Source organism: Melanostigma gelatinosum (genome assembly GCF_949748355.1).
Source record: "Melanostigma gelatinosum genome assembly, chromosome: 17".
Classification (NCBI taxonomy): Eukaryota; Metazoa; Chordata; class Actinopteri; order Perciformes; family Zoarcidae; genus Melanostigma; species Melanostigma gelatinosum.
In genome coordinates this window covers 7,081,642-7,100,672 of record NC_136650.1, presented here as the reverse complement: position 1 = coordinate 7,100,672, position 19,031 = coordinate 7,081,642, and the positions used below count along the sequence as shown (strand labels likewise).

Below are 19,031 nucleotides of genomic sequence, written 5' to 3'. Positions count from 1 at the left end.
AAAGCATAAAGCATATACTCAGAAATCAATAGTTAAAGTGTAATCGAAAGATAAAGTGTATGATCGTTACATAACAAATGTTTAATACATAGAGTGATTTAACAAATGTAAACCTGATAATAATAATAAGTGTATCTGAGTATAGTGCAGTCTGAGTGTGGAAAGTACGGAGAAAGAGGAAGTAAGCAGGGTGTTGGCTTCAAGGGATGGGGAAATAATGATGGTTGAGAAGAAAAGACACAAAGCACAATAATGATGAAGGATGAGATCAATAATCATTTTATAAGCAAATGTGTACTAAGTAAACTGATTTAACAAATGTAAAAACTGATTAACAAATGTTCTGTGTGACCGGAGCCGAGATGTAGGAAAAGGGTTTTGTCAGGATGAGTTAGCAAAAAGAGTGAAGTTAGGAACAGATGGTAGTGGGTGGGGTTAGGAAAAGACTGTTGCAAGAGATGAGTCATAGAGGCATAATATATATAATATAGGATAAGCCTGGACTTGTCTGGACATGTCCAGGACCAAACGCCCACTCAAGTGGGTGGCGAAATGAGATCATGTGTTGGACAGGAGGGGGCAGAACACCAGCCCAAATGATGGATAAAAGGAGACGTTTGCAGGCAGCAAACTGGGATTTCTACACGGGCGCCGTCCAAGTGCGCTGATGAGGAGATACAGACGATTGCAACTGATGTATCGAGGACTTCGTCTCTGTTCACGGAAAGAAGACCGCTGTTCGTGGACAATAAGATTTAAAGACGGAGATTTTCCTCTCCCCACTGCTCGATTCTTAACAACTGGACAACGGAGAAGACGCAGCAGCCCTAGAAAGACTTTGTACTGAGTTTTGAGGACTGTTGAACGGACTTCGCTGCGAGAGCAGGAGGACTGAGGGTCGGGCCAGACCTTCGCTCCTAACAACTCCAAAAGAACCTTTTCATCGCACCATTGGACATCCAGCTCCCACCGTGCCGTCTCGGCATCTAACACGAATGAGTGTAATCGAAGAACAAAATTGAAGTAACGAATCAAGTGTAGTAACGTTTTATGTGAGCTGTAGCTTAACCCTTGCAAACTAACTAAATATAACCTGCAATAAATATCTAATCTGCATTTAAAGTAAATTTCTCAAGTGCATTCATTTGCTCAAGTAGTAAAAAGTTCCTCGTGGCAGTAAAAAGTTAAAGCCATTGTATGTCTAACAACTGAGTTCTGAAAGGTTATCCTAGAGACCGAATCCACTTAACAATCCCTTACGGTTTTAGAAAGAAGTAATCCTAGCCGTTAAAACCTAACCTGGCATTTACCAAGAGCACGGATCCATAAGAGGGAAGCTGCCATAACCGACGCGACTGGTGGGAGCGCCCGGGGCCAGGACTGGTCTCTCGGCCGAGCGCGCTCAGACCGGAGGAAGCAGGGTAGACGTCGGGAGTAACGGCAGTTAGCGGAGCCAGGCGAGTTCCCTCGCAAGAACACCAGCTCGACAATCTTTTAATAGAGAGCTGAGTCAGTAAGTAGCCCCGTATCGGGCCAGAAGTATCCCAGGATCTAACAACATCATATCAAAAATGATCACATTAATAAAAAAGACGAGCCATATTGTAAAGCTGGTTACCATCGCTCTTTGTTTATAAGTACCATTTGGAAAATGTAGATATAACATCATGATGAAGAAGAACTGTGCAGCAGATGTATAAAGTAATAAAAACAAATAACCACATAGCTTGTTTATTTACATTTAGGTGCATATATTTGTATAATTCAATAAAAGAAGCTTAAGCAAAGCATGCAATCAAATGAGATTCCATAAAATATGAAAAGTAGCGAAAGAACATAAAGTTGATGTTTCTATTACAACAGACTGATTCAAGGAAAAAAACAAAACGATATAGATATGCAGCTACTCAAAATGTGTGTAACTTTTGTTTAATCTTCAGATCGACAGATGGCCAGCAGAGCCTGTAGATGACCTCCTTTGTACTGTTTCTGTTGGAAGGAAATTAAATTCACATGTAAAACATTCCTACACTTTCCCCTTACAAGAATAAGAAATATTTTATTTGGAAAGAAAACACATTATCTGAACAGTACACACAAACACTTATGCAAGTATTTAAAGGCGTGATTAATACAGTTGTATGTGTGGGACCCACCTGTAGAGCGGTGTAGAGAGAAGTGCCTGTTAATTTGAGGTAGGCAGCTCGGATACACAGCAGATCTTCCTCCGCGTGAGAAACCATAATCCCCTGCAGTATCGGGATCTGAGAGAGTGAAAGGTTTTCTGAGTGAATTTCTTTTAAAAATCTCGGACACTTGATGATTTCCCATGTATAGAATGTCAATTACATTACACACTGGTTAAGCATTCACTTGAGAAAGACAAATACGCCCCGTTTGTCTGAATTAACGAGACACAGAAGTTTTCATTTACTTGAGAGCTTGATGGAAGCCAACGTCCCATCTGTTTAGTTTGATTCAGTTTAATATTGGTGTGCGTCTGAGGCATTGTTATACACTCGTGTCTCGAGGATTCTGCAGGTGTGTCGACATAAAGCCCATTCTGATCTGCTGGACACACTGCGGTGTTTCTCCAGGATCAGTTGAACTGATATGGAATGCCTCACGGACATGAGATGATGCATCTGAAATGCATTCTGGCCGCCTCGTGGTCACTCAACAGACAACCTGGCAGTTGCGCCCCAGTTACACATTCATTGGGATGTGAATGCTGGATTAAACTAAACAGGTGTGTGACATTTTGGAATTCTGAGGTATCTCGTTCATTTAGAAAAACATGTGAATGCATCCTGCTGCCATGGTTTAACCACTCATCTTTCTATATTCTTTTCTCTAGTCTAGGCAGAGGCAAGAGGCAAATGTATCTACACGGCACAATTACAGGAAGGAATTGTGAGACATTCAAATTTAAAGGGATTAAAAGGGACTGGAAACAAACTATACTGTTACTATTATTATACATAGCACATGGGAGACAACAATAACAATGCAGTTCATTTATTTTTATGAATATTGTTTATGACTGAAGTAGAAAAAGAATATCATAGACAAGATGAAAAACAAAGACCATTTCCTTCATAATTACTTGATTAAATCATCAAGTGAATGAGACGTATTTAAACTTCTTTGAACGGATAAATGCGATGATCAATCACTTCATCCATCCCTCAAACAGTCACAGTATAGTTTGATCATCTGATCATCAATTTACATAATCAGAATAAAAGGGACAGTGGATTTTGTCAGCTTCTTACCTTCGTGTTAACGAGTCTTTTGGCGAGGTAGACGTAAGGGTTTTGGATGCACTGTACTGTCATGGCACAGATGTCAAGAAACATTAGTGACTGATCAACATGGACATAACCCACACAGTATCTCAAACAATATTTACCTAAAACTTTCAAACCCATTCGAATTTCCCCCGTGAACTTTTTCTCCAGAGCCTGATCCACCGTCTGTCCTCTCTGCAGCTCCAGTGCATCCAGCACTGTCAACGAGGGGAACCAGCGTATTCATATTCCAAACAGTGAAGACGTTCTAACGCACAGAAACATTATGTGCAAGAACTGTTACATGTCAGAACAATGTATCACAGCCTCACCTTTGTTGAGATGGTCTGAGTCTCTGGAGGTCAGTATGTCAATCCACGGTCCCGCTTCACCTTTCTTCCCGTTCAGCGAAGCAGAGAGAGACTGGATGGAAACAATAAAACACAATCAAAAGGAGGGGAAACCTCAGACTTAGTCTGGCTTACAACCAGGAGGAAATAACTTTTTCTCAAGTACAGTAGTTTTGTCGTTTGCCTGTTTTTACATAAAGTGACACCCAAAATGAGTGATGCTCTGGCAGATTCATTTAAGACGACAGATTTCCCCCGTGCAACAACGCCCCTTATTCCCAGGTTTATCACAGGTGTGATGCATGTTAATGAGTCTTAACTACCATATCAGTGCAGTGTTAAAATGTTGCATTACATCTACGTCATCACATTAAAATACAATACTAAAAGCTGAAAAGTATCATGGGAAATATTACCTGAATATCTCTTTGTACTCCACTAGTGACAGCTTCTTTCTGTCGGAGGGAGAAAACACCTTTAATTGCTATTTATAAAAGAAAAATCGAAATCAATATTCTCTGATGTTTTCCATTGCTATTTAATATCCAAGATACATTGTTTAAATAATGTCAAATGTTTGAAGCTGATTGATTACTAATTACTGACAGTATTAAGGCCTCTAGCTGTACTTCTGAGGTTAAAGGTGACAATAAAGCCAATAAATATATAAATTACATTCAACAAAGCCAAAACAAGTTTAGAAAAGTCTCCGCTGGTTTCTCCTTTCAGTTCCTTCTCCAGGTCCTTGTTGAACACTGAAACAAGGGATTATACGGATTAGTGGGTTTTAAATGTTCAAGAAAAGGCAAGTTTATTTGTATAGCACATTTCAACAACACGGTAATTCAAAGTGCTTCACATAAAACCATTAAAAGCATCAAAACATCAAAAGACAAGGAGATTTAAAAACAATTAAGAACATTCATTAAAACATTAAAAAACAGTGTAAGAAATAAAATACAGTCGTAAAATGCAGAAATGCAGGAAATTGATTAAAATATGAATTGAATGTGGTTCAATTAAAGGCAGCAGCAAACAGAAAAGTCTTCAATCTTGATTTAAATGAGCTGAGGGTCTCAGCAGACCTGCAGCTTTCTGGGACGTTGTTCCAGATATGTGGAGCAGAAAAACTGAACGCTGCTTCTCCATGTTTAGTTCTGACTCTGGGAACAGAAAGTACGACCTAAGGGGTCGGCTCAACAACAATCAACCCCGCCAAAAAAAAAAACACACATGGGAGAAAGATTAGAACAATTCTGTGATTTACATTGTTTGTACGTGGCGCTGATTTCTCGAAGCTTCGCTTCAGATTGTGTACACAGGATCTCCAGCAGTGTTTCCTCATCTGTGCCGAAACCCTGCAGACACACACACACACACACACAGCGCATACTGTATATTTATATCCTGGGATAGACAGACAGGCAAGGCAAAAGCCACCCAAAATGTGTACACAAACTCCCGCTCACCGCCATGGCCTGCTGTAGGCGATACACCTCATACTGCAGAGAAGGCATCAGCAGCTCCAGCAGCAGAAGCTCGAGTTCTCCAGACACAGCTTTCTTCACACCAGCTGCCAGGTCCTGCCAAGTCAGAAGAGACAATAAACTCTCTGCTGACTCTCCATCCAACAGCAACTATTACTGAAGGCCTTTTTAAAAAAAAGAAAGAAAAGTGAAAGTCCTGTATTCAAGATTCTTTCTCATTCTCATGTGTATGAGTATCACAATAAAGTACCAAAAGTTTAAGTACTTATGCATTAATGTGTACACATGCTATTTTTTTTTAAACCAGGTAGCTTAATCCATGATAATACATCACAATGTATGTGTTGATTTATATTTTAATATCACAAATCCGAATCTGCAAAGTAGCCAATAAATAATGTCAAATAAATGCAGTGGTAGTAAAAAGTACAATATTGGTCTCCATGAATTAGTGATTTAAGCATAATGTAGCATCAAATGGAATCATGCAAGTAAAGCAAGTACCTCAAAATTGTACTTAAGTACAGTACTTGAGTAAATGTAGCCTACTTACTGGACGCCTTGCTGTATTTGAATCTGTTTCATTCTGTTTATTCTTGTCCTTCAGCAGTATTATTGAGCTGCTTGGTAGCAACCGCCTGTACTAATGTGAAACGTTAAAATCTAACAAGAGGGGTATTTACTGACATACGTTATATATCGGAGAACAAAATCAAATCCCTGAAGCTTGTGTTAACCACAGACCTTAATTCAGACGTATCACCAAAAACTCCACTGGCATCGAGGCGAGGGAACCAGAAGTGAAAAGATGCTGACTGATTTTCAGGGTTTAGGACTCATTCCCTCAGTAAGAGTGTGATTCATGACACCGTCAATTTAAACAACAATACCACTTCTGTGTTGGACTTCCCAAAGATAGGCTGATAGGCTGTTACTATGCAACTCAAAGGAGATTCCTGCCGGTTTGACCACAAAGTATCGGTGTGGTAGTATCTGCTAGATGCTATCACCTCATTGTGTAAAATAAACAGTTTATGTATCTACAGCAGCATATTCATGCTCTGTGATATTCCTTTAGAGTAGCGGTTCCCAAACCTTTTAGGCCGCGCACCCCCTTCTACATCCCGACCGGGTTCGCGCACCCCCCCCCCCTCTGAATAAAAATAAATAAAAAAGCAACAGAGCCTATTTATAGCCGCATAGAAATCTGACCAATGAGAGTTTGCTCGCGCGTGGCGTTTGTTTACAAGATTTAGTCCGCTGTTAAATGTTGCAGTGTGAACACAAACCGAACAAAGGAGCAACTGCAACATTGTATCATATTAATCCCTGAATCAGAACAAAGCAAACGACCTGAAGGTGTGAAAACGCCCTGAAACACTGCAACAAAGTTTCAATATCTTTCAGTGACACAAGGCGTCACTTTTAAAGAGCAATACGGATGCGAGCACACACGCACAGGCTCAGAGGCAGATTATCACATTTCATTTACAATTAATGACCGACTAATGTAGCCAGGATGTCTTCGGACAAAGCATCGATGCGGCGCGACACAGTGTTGTTGGACACCGGGATCATGCACAACTTTTTTGCTTCTTTCTCCCCAATCATACATTCCACCATCTCTCTGGCAGCTGGCAAGCTCACGTCTTCGGCGATTGTGTGCGGTAGCCCCTTTCTCGCTATTCTGTAACCAGATATGAAGCCCGTAGTGCGTCATTTATAGACCAACACATGAATGAGACTCCAGTTGTTTTTGGCTGTTTTGTAACTCCACCAATTTCGATATAAACAATGTAAGGGGCTTTTGACTTGCACTGGCATGCTTGGTGTTCAGGTGGCGACGTAAATAAGAGCTTCAGACTGTTAGCCAGAACCTCACTGCACACCACGCACTGTGGCTTTGGGGAATCTGCGTTGCCAATCCAAGTGAAGCCCAGACACAGATACTTTTCATCATATTTCCTCTTTTTTTCCCAGTCTGATGCTCACTCTCGTTTCCTCTTTTTTCACCTTGACTCTCTCTCTCTCTCTCTCTCTCTCTCTCTCTCTCGCTCTCTCTCTCTCTTACGACTGATGGCTTCAGATGTCCCACCTGACAATTTCCCCGATTTCAGCCAGTTTAGCATATTTAAATGAAGTTCGCTGTTAGCTGACGCTAGCTGCACAAGCTAGGCTCGCTTTTTTTTTATTTTGTGAAAAATCCCACTTTTTTAAATATTTAACATTATTACACCATCAGATGCCATTACACTTTTCCTCTCGCGCACCCCCTAGAGGCAGCTCGCGCACCCCCAGGGGTGCGCGCACCCCACTTTGGGAATCCCTGCTTTAGAGTATACCGCTCCCTCTCTAAACAAAGGCGTGTCCTAAACCTTTAGAAAACTGTCTTGATAATGTTTGTGCAGCAAACAGATGAACAAACAGATGAACAAACACACATATTTGCAGTACACACAGTATTGTCGTTGCAACTCAACACTCTGTTGTATTGCATGACCTGGATTCTTGTGAGGAATATTTTACATTTTAAACTGTTACTCTGAATGCCATGTTTTAGTTTCTACATGCTTCTTATAGAACCGTTTTCATCTTGTCAGATTCGGTAAGAAGTACCTTTTGTGTAATTTCTTCGAAGGTCTTGGCGATCGCTTGTCTCTGAGCGTTGGTTCGATTGGTTAGGATTCTAACCAGCGTCACCACATCTGAGCCAGGTACACAATGTTAGGAAAACCACATTTAATCATGGGGAGAGGGATGAAACAGTAGGACTGAGTACAGCTTCATGCAACATTGATGGTCGACAGCACCGCTTTCTAAAACCAGCTTTATCAGCAGAAGTACCTTTCTTGTCCAGCGCTGCCTGTATCTCCATGGCATCCTCGTCAGGGTGGAAATTAGGGAAGGGTCGCACCGTTCCAAGGGTTCCCCAACACATGATCTACATGATGAATAGAGAGAGTAAGAGAGGGGGAAACAAACAACTCCGAAATCAAAAAAGAAGAAGAGAGAAGTAGGGGCTTGGAGAAGTAGTTCGACAGCATAAGTGCTAGTAACACAGTATTGTGTGACTAGTGACTTTTGCTGATCACGTTAGAAGGCATGCGGTTAATCAGAGAACACAAGACACCAGATTACTTTATCTGAGACTGTGGTGTCTTGGTAGCTGAGTCACAAAGCGACGGCAGAGGGAAGACAGAACGGTCTACTTACATAAGATTGGAAGTACTCAGGGTCCATGGCTTTGTTTGAACTGCAAGAGATTAATGGTCCACACACATGCAGAAATATCGAGTAAACAGATTGCACACACACACACAGGAACGAGGGCACAGTATAGTTGAAACGACACCATTTGATCGTGTCAATAGTATCGGGAAAATTTAAACAAACCTAATCCGAATTTCAAATTTTGTTCAATCAATCACTTGATCACAGTTTATTCATGACTTGTATTTATCTCAAGAATTATAAGACTTGAAGTAGTATCCATAAGGGGCTAAGAAGCCCAACATGCCGGCAAACACATGACAAAATCACACACCAACATTTTCTCATAGTACCTTCAAAGAATGCTTATTTTTCCTACCTGTAACAGAACGCTGTGGCAGCTGCAGGAAGGTGTGGAGGCAGAGGAGGAATCAGCCCTGTATCTCAGTCCCACCCTTACTGTGCCACACCTTCTGCAGATCACCCACCTGACTGTGGATCAGACCGCTGACCAATCGGTGCCAAGCACCCTCACAGCTCTGCCAGCACCATTGGTCGGTGGAATTACTGTGAAACCCGAAGTTGTAAAATGCTGACATTCCTCGCAGGGAGGGAATCCAGACATGCGGGTTTGTTTACAGGTTGCCTTCGTTGTGAAATTACCATGAACTGTACATCCTGACGCTGGTCTGGCTGAATATGTGAGGAATTGTTTTTGTGTTCGACTATGCAAGGAATCCTCTTTGTTGAAGGATTGTTCAGTGTGAATGATTTCAACCTACAGCTTTGTCCTTTTACAGCCCGCCTCCAAGATGGAGCACATATCTGATGAACCATCCCACCAGGCAACATGCCAGGTACACGTCAGCGAGCGGCCAGCTCTGGTTTCAGACTAAAACAGATCTCCCTGAGATTGGTGTGCTCGCGTACAACCCCGATTGTCTTTTGGCTCCAAAACCTGAAGTCTGAATTTTGTTTTTAGCACCTGCATTTGTGGCTGCAAGTGATAACGATCTAATACTCCACAACAACGCTTATCGGCCCTTTCCCTTCAAGAGAAGGGCCAGAGACGTATCACATCCACTTTCAAACTCAGCAGCAGGCACAGGTTACAGTTCATACAAGTTATTGTGTCTCACTGAAACACCCGGCAGAACACCATTTGGCCCATGAGGGGATTTCTAACAGGATACGCAACATGATAAAACCATTGAACAAGTGCACCCAATCCTCTGTGTGGCTCTCACTTGTACCTGCTGCTCACCTGCAGAGCACACAGAAATATGAGACCTGTGTGGTTATTACAAACAAAGCTGATCAACAGCAAGCTCTTTTTTTTGTTGCCTCTTGGTAATGTTGATCTAAGATTTGCTGCGCTCAACATCCATTGCAACAAAAAACGGCAAAGAAAAATAAAATGAAATCAGAAAAGGCAAAGCTTTCTGAAGAACACGTAAATGAAGTGTACGTTGAGGTGTAAGTGCAGTCATTCACAAAGTAAAAGTGTCATTTGAAGAGAAAGAGATGAAAGCAACTGGAATGTCGATTGATGTGTAAATGGTGAAAGCGCCGAAATATCTGAGAAATGGATGAAAGCAGTTGGGATGTAATTTAAAGTATCAGTTATTGAAATAGTTGAATTACTAAAATTAGTATTTCGTTACTTATTCAGTTGTTATTTTTCCTCTTTTGGTCGTTCATTAATTAACGGTTGTAACGATTTGAAATTCCGCATATCTCAAATCGGAGATACACATAATAAATAACAATGAACGTGAATACGGGACCATCAGCAGACGTGAGTCCTTCTTGTTGGCTTGGTGCATTTCAGAAAGCCATTAACCATAGAAACACAAATCAATCGCTCACCCTGCTTTCAAACAGCTGGGGGAACGGAGGAGATTAAAGCATGAATGGACAGATTGCAGGGATGGGAGGTATAATGGAAGTAAATGAACCAAGAAAATAGTCCATTAAAGTGGAATGAAAGCCAGAAGGACATCAACCAAATAATTAACTCCGCACCAGACATCTATTTGATATTGATCAGCACTGAGAGGAAACATGTGATCAGAGCTGAACATCGATCTGGCCCTTTCGATTCTTATGTTTTTTTTAAACATGGCATAAGGAAACATAACACCCGAGTACTTATTACAAACAAAGCTGATCTAGCAGGTTGTTTGGCCTCATGATAGTATACATTTTAGAAATCAGGATAAAAGTTTCCATCAAAAATGTGATTGAAGATTCTTTTGAAATCAATGAGACAACTTTGTTTTATTTAACAACGTTTGTGTTTTATTCAATATTTCAAAACCACTCCCTCTTACGTCACCTTGTTAGTATCAAATATTAACATACGCTGATGCGGACTTTATAACAAACAAGAAACAGGATGGCTGCACACACAACTGCACAGCACAATTCAATGGGACATACGGCATACGTACGTACAAGCAACATTTCCCACAAAACAAACATGGATACAGACAGTACATATAAAAAAATACCTTTAAAAAAAAGGAAAAAGAGCACAGCGTTCATTTATTGCACACTACGCATCCAGGTAAACCAGAGCTGGGTTTGCTCCATTGTAAAAGAATTTAAAAGTATCAACAACAGCTGCTGTAGAAGGCAGGGGATTTGCAGGAGCCTGAAATCATACCAGCAGGGAGATTCTCCTTTCAATACTCAAATTGTTGACAAGTGCTAACGTCCGATACAGGTCAAAGTTAAAGTACAGTACTTTATACATTCATTCTTTCTTTCCAACTAAACCCAGTCGCTGCAGCAGGTCAAGGCACTGACAGTGCTCTGTGCTTTTGGTCTTTGCGTACAGAAACAAATCCTTATGATTGGGAGAAAATGCAACAATTTCACGAGAATACAACACAAACCTCTGCAAAGCACTCAACTGTCTGGTGCAGCTCTTCAGGGCGTCAACTGCATTCTTACTGTCAGTCAGAGTGTTCGCACTAGTTACATGGATCACGTAATTAAAAAAAAGAAGAAATGGCTCAGAGAATATATTAGGAGCAACTGTGGAGTTGTCGAAGCACTGCTGAGCAAAGCTTAGTGAAGAGAAACATGAGGTTCCTACAGCCGGTTACAGCAGCTCTATCTCCCACTGTTGGCTCGGCCTCTCGTTATCCTCTGGCATAATCACCACGTGGTCCTTGTCGTAAGTTTTGCCACCTGAGGAAAAGGCAAAATAATCATGTTGAAGTTCAAGTTAATATGTTAATAAATAATAATAATAAGAAGAAAAACTGTTTTTTTGTGTCACACAGTGGTGGAATGTAACTGAGCACATTTAATCAGATACTGTTTATTCGACAGCAATACCACCCGGCTGTAAATACAGCGGTTAAAGTTACCACGAAGAACTTTACATGTAAACAATTTTTTGCATATTAAAGGAAGCACATTGTTATATAAATGCTAATGCAAATCAGCCAGTGCCCATGTGGCTTTTTTTCTTTCCTCATACCTTTAACATCCAGCACGCAGCCAGGGAACGTGAGGCTGGTGATGAGGCCTGTCATCTGGGCTGTCCAAGTCTGGATAGGCTGCCGGGTCTCTGCCCACAAAACCACTTTGGCTGCCGGCTCTATGTTGCCCATCACCTGAAGGCTCATGTTTGGAGACAACTACACCACACACATACACACACACACACACACACACAGTACACGATTAGAGCAGCCTATTGTTAAGTCAGATGACAACTTCAGGTTTTGGTTGGCGAGACGCAGCCAACGCTAATTACATTTCAATCATGCCGCATTACCTTGCTCTTGATGAAGCCATCCTGATATAACCAGATGTCACTCATGGGCTCCACCTCTGGTGTCACCACCACCCGTCCTGATTTCATCTCCTCCACGCCGCCCTGGACAGACAGGAAGTGACCTCTCTCTTTGTTCTTGATGCGTAGAAGGTGGCACTTCTGCGGGAGGCAAAACATCACAACACATTGTCATCACAGAGTCAAAGATCAGTGGAGCTTTGGCTATTTTGACACGACACAACTAAATCACATCATTAAATACGCAAGAAATTTCATTTAGGCTAGTTTACATAATTTCCACCCTTTAAAGAGAGGTATTATGGGAAACACTCTTTGTCTAGCAATGGTGTCTATCTTGCTGCTTGAGATATTAATTTAGTGCTGTAAAAGCATGAAACCGATGCTCCTTCACATACTTTTATTTTTGTTAAAATAACACTCTTCTAAAACTACAAGTCTCCCAAAGCTCCGTCCAATAGCGTCATCCAATCATTCTTATTAATGGTGTAAATCGTGTTTTTCTGCTCCTCAATATGGCCTTTGTGTTTGATTAACTAGCTACATCAAGGGAACCAATCACAGTAGTTTAGCCTTACTTATTTGTTCTTTATTAATCGTAACGAAAATCCTACCATTTAAATAAACGATCTGTAACTTTTGTTGATGTTCAAGCTTAATATCGGTCAACTAACGGACACACTGCATCTCACATTGTGTCAGGAAATCAAATTTCCCTTGGGTGTTTTCGTGACTGCATATTGCACTGTTGTGACGGTATCGCGGTGACAAAGAAATCTCCCAGACCGCATTCTGCCACGATGACACAGAGTCAGAAGGTGAAAACAATACTAACCACACGCTGTGGCAACAGGTAAAGATGACTTGTTCACAAACCTGTCGAACTGGGAACATTGAGCCAATGGTCTGTATAGAGCTGAACTTTGGCCAGTTGGCGATTTCAATTGGTTCCAGTAAGAATTGGCGCCCCCTGTAGTTGCTGTGTTCACATATCACCCAACTGCAAAGGAAGAGAGACAACATTAGGCGCCGAACTATCACATGGCCTACACAGGGACCCGGAATAAGGTATTCCATTGGGACAGCTGACGATCAATTCTTGACAGATGTCCACTTCTCTAAACTCGCTTCCTGTCATAAGAAGAAGACAAAAACAACAAAAGCTGGACGGCCGCTTAACGACAATGCAAATGCAAACACACAAACCAAACACAAGCCGACGAAAGAGACCAGCACGTACCAGCCCCTGTTGACTTTGATGGACATGATGTGGTTGTTGAAGCCCTCTGCCACCATGTTGGGGATCTCTGTGTCCATGGCGATCTCTCTGCCCTCCAGACACTCAAGGCCAAACAGAGAGATGGAAGGAACTGAGAGCAACTAGACAGGGCGAGACAGAGGGCGGATCAGAGCAAGGCAGAGGAAAGAACAGAGAATCTTTTGTTTTTAAACACAATTGCCTCCTCACCATTGGCACGACCTTGACAGAGTGGATGGTGCAGCCGGGCGGACATCCCATGCTGGTTAAGTTGGGGTAGTCTCCTTCGGATAAGACGTACATGTTTCCAGAGTACTGTTTATTCGCGTAGAGCACCCAGCTGAAACACAGATTATGTTGTTGCTCAGCCTTTGCATTGGGAGCCTTCTCACACATCATTCTTTCTGCTCTTTTATATTTCACAGACTCCAGCTTCCTTTCTTTTTGGATAGCTGTAATGCTTTGGTAAAGGCTCCTCACCTTCCCCCCGACACTCGGCAGGACTTGGTCAGGGATTTTTCAGACAATGCTTCCTGGTTGAGTTTAAAGTTGTGACACTCGCCCTGGAAGTCTGGCTCAGAGTACAGTATTATCTGACAGGAAGAGATGGAGGTAAAGGAAAGCGATGAACACATTTATGACCGTAAGCCTTTTTTTCTAAGCTGCCCCCAAGAAGGAACTATTATAATCTTATTTTCAACTGTAATAAGTTATCGCAACTACGGTGATTAAAGGTTCTTCATACAATACAGAATATCGGATTTTATATTTCACTTGCAACATTAATCTTTGACTCAGGTAAAAATCCACCCTTGTGCTCTGAAGCGCAGCAGTTTTATGGATGGATCAGTGCCCAAAGAATGAAAATGGGATTTTTACCAGCATGGAGCACATGATCCAGCTTGTGCCAAAAGTTTTAAATTAAAGTTTTGCACCACTGCGTGCTGTGACAGAGACCAGACAGATAAAAAGGACAACTGAAGGAAAGTGATCAGGGCTGTGAGTGCATCCGTTTTTAAAATCCCTACTTTCTGTATTTTTCTCTCTGATTTGACACCTATAATAGCTACGTTTTCTCTGTGATATTATGCAGGGACTGCAAGACTAAGACGGGTATAAAACATTGTAAAAGGGTGAAAGTCAAGGCAAAATACCTCAATCCTGGTGCTTGAGCCGTCACTTGGGGCCTAAAAGTCAACACAACAAAAATGTAAGCGCCACCAGAACATGAACACGCTGATCAAATGAAGAGTTTGATGCCTTCACAGCGGCCCTCACCAGTAGGATGGGCTGCACTGAGCAGATACGAGAGTCCTGAGAGCCCCAGTCGGCACAGGTGTTATAGAAGCCTTTCTCTAAGATGTACTGGTTCCCAGAGTAGTCCACATGGGAGTAGGCTATCCATCTGTAAGGATGATGAACATTTACCAGTGGTAGTTGTGATACATTTCCCCTTCACTGAGCGGTAAAGGAAATATTCTGCAGAATCCCAATCGACTTACGCCCCGCTGAGTACGCTGATGGATCGCGTGGAGGTTTTGTACTCAAACAGCTCCACATCGGGGATGGCCTCCGTCACCTCGAAGGTGTTCTCCTCCTGCTCGCCCTCCTCCTCTTCCTCTTGCTGTTCAACCATCACCATCATGGGGTCCGTCAGGTCCTGCAGGAAAGCAAGAAAATGGGTTGACTTAGCGAAACTACTGGCTGGAATAGGATTCTGTCATGTTTTGACAATTATCGGAGAGACAACGTTAGAACGCAAATACAGTGAAGACTAGGAAACAGTGCTTGAAATTCAAACCGACTCTGTATGTTTTAAGATCATTATATTACACGTATGAATCAGGTCAATCGTGGTTTTAGAAGATTGTTAAAGTCATTTATGTTTTATGTGTTTTCATTATGGTTGTATAGTGTATGTTGTTTGTAAACCATACCATTTAAACTTAATGAATCTGAATCTAAATCATAACTCTGATGTCCTGAGCTGCAGCTTCATGCGACTGGTATCAGGACTACAGCGAACCATTTCTTGGAGTGCAAAGTCACTTTTTAGATTAGATAAGACCGATAAAATGAGATCAAAAGTAAAGCAGCAAAAGTAAAGTCAAGACCACTTAAACCTAGGCCAAGTCGTGACAAAGACCGGAGTGTATCGAAGCTGAGGGGTTGAGTCCAAGTCAAGACCAAGACCAAGACCAGTGGGAGTCCCACTCTGCATGACACGCTCACGATACAATGTGAAACCATGCAAACCATATGCACCCCTCAAATTGATCTGGAAGATCCACGTTCCCATAAGAACAACCACCGAAAACAAATGATGATAATTCCTCTTCATTCACCTCTGCATACTGTATATGTGTGAATGTATAAGTGCACGAGTACTGAAACACGCACACACAGTGCAGTACCTAAGCCCAGAAAAAGAACATAAGATATTAATAACAGAAAGGGATCAAGCACAATTTGCATGCACGCAAAAAACATATGCAGTTCCAACAAAAAAACACAGAGAGGACGACATTTTTTTGTACTGTGGGTAACATTACATGTCATTGAATTCTCATTACAAAGAGACAATGAAATCTGCATTTTGCATTCAGCGGGTGCCACACCTTTCCCTTTTAATTTGGATTCAAACATTTGAATAATTTACTTATTAACAAAGCACTAACTGCAGTGAAATATTCCTCTCAACTTACTGCTCGTATGACCCTGACAGAGCGCAGCTCGGCATCGTGGCCTCCCCACACCCTCCAGTCATGGTACTCTCCCTCCTCCAGCAGGTACTGGTGGCCCCGGAAGCCCTCCTTCTCGTAGCCCACCCACCTTCGGCGACACAGAAGACTCACGGGGTTAAAAGGCAACATGCATAATGCTCCCATCATTTTGAGCTGTCTGATATTGGCTGTCCGCAGTGCTCCTTGATCATTAATGATCGCTAAGAAGTCTTTACATGGCTCAGCGAATACAAACATTGCAACGCAGCACTCACATTCCTCCCTGTACTTTAAGGGAGCCGACGGTGTACATAAAGGCCTTCTGCTGCTGGTCCGCTCTGGTCATGAAGTCCCTCGTGTTGGTGGTTATGGTCCTCGATTTCCCAGTGAAGTACGGCTTGTCGTAGATCACCAACTGGAGACAACGGGGTGTCAGTTACCATCAGGGTGCACTGAAGCATTACTTTGATTTAGCAGCAATTCATTAACAGTATTTGTGCTCTGTTACCTTTGGTTCACTCATATTTTCCACTCTTGGTTCACCCTGTGATAGAAGAATGAATAAATCAACTTGCTGCCAACAGTCAGGGGACATGCTTTTATGCAGAATACGTAAAGAAGAGAAATTGTAAATGCTTCTAACAGCGCCACTTACTACTTTGAGTGGAAGTAGGGATCCCACGTAGGGCTGTTCCACTCCCCAGGCCGCAGGGTTGGAGAACCCCCCCACCTCAAGGACACGTGGTAGGCCCTGGAAGAAGGGATGTGCGTACACCAGCCATCTGAGCGGTAGAAAAACAAGACAGAGAAAAAAGAAAGCAACATTTGTTTGATTTTCAAATCACATTAAATGAAGCACTAATGGAAAGTTATCACGTGAACAACATTATTGTGCAAATTCCACCGGATCATGCAATCTCTCATAGCTCGTAATTCAGAACTCACAGCCCAGCATTGATGATGATCGAGTTGGCCTTGATGGGGAAGCCAAAAATCCTGGCATCCTCAGACGTATCTCTGAAGATGACCTTCTTCCCTTCTGCGTTCTCCTCGGGGAAAAGAGCGATTTCTGGGACGCTGTAGTCCTGAAGACGGGACAGAGAGCGCCCATCAACGTCACATAACGGAGAAAATAACAGGAGGTAATGCTGCAGTCCTGCGGGGACTGAGGAAACGTATGCGGTGCTTGGAGTTGCACAGATCACACTAAAGATGTTGCTGCTTGGTTTTTGTTGCAGCGTTAAAAAGTCACGGGACTATAAAAACTGTGACTGTACAGTGCAAGAGATGTGCACAACATCATAAAAAAACAAAACATTTGCTTGAGTTCATCAAATAAATCACTCCTTGAAATATTTGACACTTCATAGACTTCTGAAAGTCAAAGCAACAGGTGCATGCTCCTGCTTTTGACACCAGATGGTGCTACTGAGTTAAAAACCTGTCTTACCCTGACAGCTCTTCTGAGAGATCCGATGATGAACCTCCTGGCTGGCTTGGTCGGCACATCACTTGCTTCTCCGTTCTGCTCTCCGTTCTGCCCTTCGGCCTCTTTCTCTCCATTCTGCAGCTGCTCCTCTGGACCGAACGGGTAGGTGAGCTCTATGTCTCCCTCGTCCAGGGCGATCTTCTCGCCTTTGAAGTTAGGCTTCTCATACAACACCCATCTAGGGGGGAAAAGGGGCACAAGGTTAAAAACCTCCAATGTACTTGTGATCTATGCTTCTGGGCCTGTGTTTGTATACAATTCATAGCCCGCCTGTTGATTGAAAACAGTTTCACATCACATCGCTGCATCTTTATTCTGAAATCTAACAAAGCGGTGTTCACACATGGGACACAAAGGGATTGGTATGATTGGGTAAAGTGAAACTTTGTTACTTTTAAAAGAAGAAACACTTTCTCCCTCCTACAGATCAAAAGCTGGATGAATAAGCAATAAAATGCACCATGCAATACACTCAATACACACAGTGGTAGGACCAGTAGCATATTGTGGCTAAAGTTAGCTGGTGTTACCAAACTTTGTGTAACACTTTGGTTCTGACTAAAAATCTGCAAAAAATAACACCATTCTGAATAAACATTGTATCTGCTAAACATCAGCAATAAAAGCGCCGTCATTGTGAGCAGGTTAGGATGCACGACTCAGTCAGCTCACTGACTCTTCTCCACTGTTACAACAGGTTTTAGCATTCTTGCATATTTGACACTTGTCCTGGACATCTGAAACATCACAAGGGGCCTCAACTAGACACTGTCACCAGTGGGTTCACCCGTCTAAAAGCTTGAGAACCACTGATTTAATACTTAACATTGCATTGTATTTTTTTAAAGCTCATCCAATGTTTTGTATGTCTAAAAAGTAACAAACAATCAAGGCTGCCAAATGTGGTGGAATAAAAAGTCATCAAAGGAGAAAGTACCATGAAATGTATAATACAAGTAGCTTTACATTGTACGTAAGGACAGTGCTGCTTGACCAAGACACATCTGTTAATAAAAGAAAGTCGATCTTAGTTTTAACCTGGGCCAAAAAAGAGATGAGATGGCAGTATAATTATCTCTTGGAAGCCAATCAAGCCTGGTGTTGGTGGTGCAGGTCATAGCAGCAGTACCATCAGTGCTGGTTCACGTTGTTGGCTGTGTTAGACAAAACATCTGACGCAAGAGTGTGCTTCAGCATGTGTGCATAGGTGTGTTAACCATTTAAAGGCATTTGCATGTGTACAGCGCATCAATGGCTGTTTTGTTTTGATGAAGGCATCCGGATAGAGTGGTTGATTACAACTAATGACAGACCTTACAGTTCAAGAGGAGCAAGGTGTGGAGGTGTCAGCCTATCCACCTCTGCAACTTTAACGATCTGCAGATGCTTGTGTTTATTGGAGTGACAAATAGG

The 19,031-nt window shown here is 42.2% G+C and overlaps 2 protein-coding genes across 2 annotated transcripts in view; both read right to left on the bottom strand.

The window, feature by feature from the left end:
• Positions 1–1,772: 1,772 nt before the first annotated feature.
• Positions 1,773–8,843, bottom strand: anxa14 (annexin A14). Its single transcript, XM_079287924.1, has 13 exons — positions 8,717–8,843; positions 8,341–8,380; positions 7,972–8,068; positions 7,744–7,832; positions 5,110–5,223; positions 4,908–4,998; positions 4,316–4,395; positions 4,057–4,095; positions 3,623–3,713; positions 3,413–3,508; positions 3,276–3,331; positions 2,157–2,264; positions 1,773–1,989 (listed from the first exon to the last, which is right to left on the bottom strand). Exons 2-13 carry the CDS (start codon positions 8,365–8,367, stop codon positions 1,930–1,932), a joined length of 948 nt encoding a protein of 315 aa, XP_079144050.1. The 5' UTR covers positions 8,368–8,380; positions 8,717–8,843; the 3' UTR covers positions 1,773–1,929.
• Positions 8,844–10,622: 1,779 nt separating this feature from the next.
• The window catches only part of crybg2 (crystallin beta-gamma domain containing 2), a gene marked incomplete at its 5' end in the record, with an annotated part of 32,638 nt that continues 24,229 nt past the window's right edge, over positions 10,623–19,031 (bottom strand). Inside the window, 16 exons of the mRNA XM_079287751.1 lie at positions 10,623–11,535; positions 11,831–11,990; positions 12,131–12,289; positions 13,025–13,148; positions 13,389–13,528; positions 13,617–13,746; positions 13,887–13,999; positions 14,561–14,593; positions 14,685–14,811; positions 14,909–15,066; positions 16,112–16,238; positions 16,405–16,544; positions 16,638–16,673; positions 16,785–16,911; positions 17,075–17,214; positions 17,580–17,796. Of these exons, the coding sequence (XP_079143877.1) occupies positions 11,447–11,535; positions 11,831–11,990; positions 12,131–12,289; positions 13,025–13,148; positions 13,389–13,528; positions 13,617–13,746; positions 13,887–13,999; positions 14,561–14,593; positions 14,685–14,811; positions 14,909–15,066; positions 16,112–16,238; positions 16,405–16,544; positions 16,638–16,673; positions 16,785–16,911; positions 17,075–17,214; positions 17,580–17,796 (2,020 nt within the window). The 3' untranslated portion in view covers positions 10,623–11,446. The remainder of the gene's footprint in view (positions 11,536–11,830; positions 11,991–12,130; positions 12,290–13,024; positions 13,149–13,388; positions 13,529–13,616; positions 13,747–13,886; positions 14,000–14,560; positions 14,594–14,684; positions 14,812–14,908; positions 15,067–16,111; positions 16,239–16,404; positions 16,545–16,637; positions 16,674–16,784; positions 16,912–17,074; positions 17,215–17,579; positions 17,797–19,031) is intronic.

Coding starts and splice junctions, on each gene's coding strand:
- anxa14 (XM_079287924.1), bottom strand. CDS start 8,367: ATGGACCCTGAGTACTTCCAATCTTAT. Junction 5,224..7,743: donor TCGAAGAAATTACACAAAAG/GTACTTCTTACC, acceptor CTGACTTGGCAG/GACCTGGCAGCTGGTGTGAA. Junction 3,509..3,622: donor CTCAGACCATCTCAACAAAG/GTGAGGCTGTGA, acceptor CCTCGTTGACAG/TGCTGGATGCACTGGAGCTG.